Genomic DNA, 3,769 nt, shown 5'->3' with positions numbered 1-3,769 from the left:
TGGTGATAAAATAAAATAAAATTGGATAGTTGAATGTCTATTTTATAATTTTTCATAGTTGAGTGGTAAAAAAATATTTATAATTAAATGATCATTTTATAACTTTTTATAATTGAATGATTAAAAAGTATTTAATGATACTAATGCATTTTACCTTTTATAAATATATAAATATGACAAATAACCTTAAAAGATTATAATATATTTCTATTTTTAAAATAATTTACTATTATCTTTAACCACATTTATCAACCCTTCATCTTCAATCTAAAATCTCCAACCGTAACAAATAATTTCTCAATAAACAATGTGGTACAATAATAGTATAAATATCTGCCCACGGCTCTGTTTCCATCCACAAGGCAGCGACCCATTCTGTTTGATATCGCGCCACTACATAGCCGGTCATTATCGTCGGGGATGCAAAAAGAACAGGTCATTATCGTCGGAGCGGGCCCTTCGGGGCTGGCCATGGCGGCTTGCCTTAACCACCACTCAATCCCATACATAATCCTTGAAAGAGAAGACTGTATCGCTTCTCTGTGGAAGAAATACGCCTACGACCGTCTCCACCTTCACTTAGACAAGCAATTCTGCGTGCTCCCTCACATGCCCTTCCCCGACTCTTACCCACGTTTCGTCTCCAGACAACAGTTCGTAAGCTACTTAGACGACTACGTTTCTCGTTTTAAGATCAGCCCTTTGTACCGTCGGACCGTCGAGTCAGCGGAGTTCGACGGAGAGACCGGGAAATGGATCGTTAAGGCCAGGAACTTGGGTTCCGGCGAGGTGGAGGAGTTGGAAGGGAGGTTCTTGGTGGTGGCTAGCGGTGAAACGAGCAACCCTTTTACGCCGGTGATTGAAGGGCTTAATACTTTCCCCGGTGATGTTCTTCATTCGACGCGGTTCAGAAATGGGAAGGCGTTTCAAAACCAGAAGGTTTTGGTTGTGGGGTCGGGGAATTCGGGCATGGAGATCGCTTTTGACCTTGCCAATCATGGTGCCCAAACTTCTTTAGTTGTTCGAAGCCCGGTAATTAAGAAGTTGAACTTTGGTTCCATAGTGCTCGAATTTCACATAATTTATAATTTTATTAATTATTCTAAATAGCTAATAAATTAATAGGATTATTTTTTTTCAAATAATGTTGATATAAATCATTTTGTGATGATTTTATTAAAACTAAAATATTAAATAATGTGATACCAAATCATTACCGAGGACTAAAACCATATTTAACTTGTAGTAGTTTGTAATGGTTGCAATGGTTGATATGTTTTGCAGGTTCACATTCTTTCAAGGGATATGATTTACTTGGGGCTAATTTTGGTGAAGTATATACGGGTGAACTTGGTGGACTCGTTAATGGTGATGCTTAGCAAGCTTGTTTATGGGGACTTGTCCAAGTACGGAATCAACAGGCCCAAGGAAGGTCCATTTTTCATGAAAGCTGTCTATGGAAAATACCCTATTACTGATATTGGTACATGTAAGAAGATCAAGTCCCAGGAGATTCAGGTAATATTATTTTCATTTTTTCTACCAATTTCTTTGTTACATTTTTTAGTTATTGTTGTAGACACGGTCAACCCAATCCAACTGAAAATTGACAATCTGATTGGTAATCTTGAAGAAAAAGGAATTGAGGGTACGAGGGTTTGTAACAATAACGTGAACCAAAAAAGTTGGTGATGTCATTTGCAATTAACAAAAACCTAACTCTCTCTTTTACATTTTCAACTCTCTTTTCCTATTCACTGGTTTGGGATTCTGACGTGAGTTTTATATTTTTTTGTCCCCATCTCAATTAAAATAAAATACAAATTAATTATCCTAAAAACAACGATTGTATAAAATTAGATTTCACGTTATCTCTATTCTTTTTAATAGGAGAATAACAAATCAGATTTTTTCTCATGATTTTAAACAATTTTTGTTAGATTTGAATTTTTTTAGGAGGAAAAAGCTAAAAATCAAGAAGAAAAATCTGATTTATCATTCTACTATTAGAAAGGGATAAAGATGACGTGGAATCACAGTTTCATACAATTATTTCTCCCAAAAGTTGCATTTTTTTATATTATAATATTTTTTTACGTAGATTATGTCTTAACTCAATTGGTATTGACATCGTCACTAGTACAAGAGAACATGACTTGGGAGGGCTTATGGGTATTTTTAATCATTGTATAAAAAATTAATATTATTTTTTATAAAATCTTTTAAAAGCTAAAAATTCTAATTAAAAATATTAAAATAATTATAAAAATAAAAGAGACTTTGGTAAAATTTTCGGAACGGGCAAATTTGATATGAGCTTGACTGAAATTTTTAATAAAAAATAGACCGCCCCTGGCCGGGCCCAATTAGGGCATCTTACTTCGCTTAGATATTTGGTTTTCAAATAATCCAAAAATGCATAATGTTTTGCAGGTGTTGCCGTCTATATGTAGCATAAGAGGCAATGAGGTGGTGTTCGAGAACGGCACAACGCATCCCTTCGACACAATCGTCTTCTGCACCGGCTTCAAGCGCTCCACTAATGTCTGGCTTAAGGTAACATTTACATACCATACCCTGTGTTTTCCCTTCTCAAACCACAACATCAAACTAACAGCGCTTTACTATAATAAACTGAAACAGGGAGATGATTACCTGCTGAATGATGATGGGATTTCCAAGCTGAGTTTCCCAAACCATTGGAAAGGAAAGAATGGTTTGTACTGCGTCGGTCTGTCGAGAAGGGGGCTATATGGGGCGGCTAGCGATGCACTCAACATAGCCGATGATATCAACTCACTTCAGTAACTAAATGGTTCCTTTGATCCACCAATATTACATATTCTATACCAAGCAGAACACACATATTAGTTCACTTGTGACTATGTACTTATGCATGCATGCATCTATGCACGGATGTATGTGTTGAAAGATGGATGCATGATATAGCCAAACCGAGGTGGTTTAGGGTTTAAGCTATCTGTATGAATAATCATTTCCTTAGTAAATCCAAGAGAGTTATAGTACTGTAGTGCTATTGTATGGAATATATCACATACAGGAGAACTGTAGAAAGCTCCAGACCCATGGGGTGGCATCGACTTTCAAATGAATACAAAATCATCAGATGAGAGGTTATGAAAAAAACAAACATGATACAGATTGGTACTCTCATAATAGCTTCAGTGGTTCCTTTGTGTAAACTTACACAACAAACCTTGTCATATTTAAGACTATATTTAACATCTAATTTTTTTAAAAAAAAGAAACAGATAGAAGAATGATGACATATTTACATTTGTTTTGGCACAATTCAAATCATGTCAACCAACAATTAACATAATCCCAAATTATCAAATGAAAAGCCTGTTGGCTAGCTTAAGTTTGGACTTCTATTGGCCTAAAACATTTTGACACTAGATAAATTTTCTTTTTTGCAAAGTTTATATGCTTTCCCATAAGACAAATTCAACCCCCAAAAGCAAAATGAGTCAATGTCTTTTTTGTTTTATGAAATCATCCCATTTTCCATATGCTGCAAGTCTAATAGACTAGCTAACCTTGTAAAAAAGTATTACGTACCATACGCCCTTAATCAACAAAAAACTTCATTGTCAATAGCATAAAGGGATTACCTATTCTCTTACTTTTGATATGGAAGTGACCTTAACTAGAATAAGGATTAGCTTCAGAAGGCTGGGGATTGGCATTGACATTGTCAAATCCTCCACTCGTTGGGTAAAGTAGTGGTGGCATAGCTGGAATAGGA

The 3,769-nt window shown here is 35.5% G+C and overlaps 1 protein-coding gene across 1 annotated transcript; it reads left to right on the top strand.

Annotated features, from left to right (window-relative positions):
- Positions 1-289: 289 nt before the first annotated feature.
- LOC107947905 (probable indole-3-pyruvate monooxygenase YUCCA10) lies at positions 290-3,026 on the top strand. Its single transcript, XM_016882407.2, has 4 exons — positions 290-1,032; positions 1,285-1,518; positions 2,434-2,556; positions 2,644-3,026. Exons 1-4 carry the CDS (start codon positions 421-423, stop codon positions 2,806-2,808), a joined length of 1,134 nt encoding a protein of 377 aa, XP_016737896.2. The 5' UTR covers positions 290-420; the 3' UTR covers positions 2,809-3,026.
- The last annotated feature ends 743 nt before the right edge of the window (positions 3,027-3,769 follow it).

The sequence above is a fragment of the Gossypium hirsutum genome, chromosome D08 (assembly GCF_007990345.1).
Source record: "Gossypium hirsutum isolate 1008001.06 chromosome D08, Gossypium_hirsutum_v2.1, whole genome shotgun sequence".
Lineage (NCBI taxonomy): Eukaryota > Viridiplantae > Streptophyta > Magnoliopsida > Malvales > Malvaceae > Gossypium > Gossypium hirsutum.
This window is presented reverse-complemented; position numbering and strand designations above follow the sequence as displayed.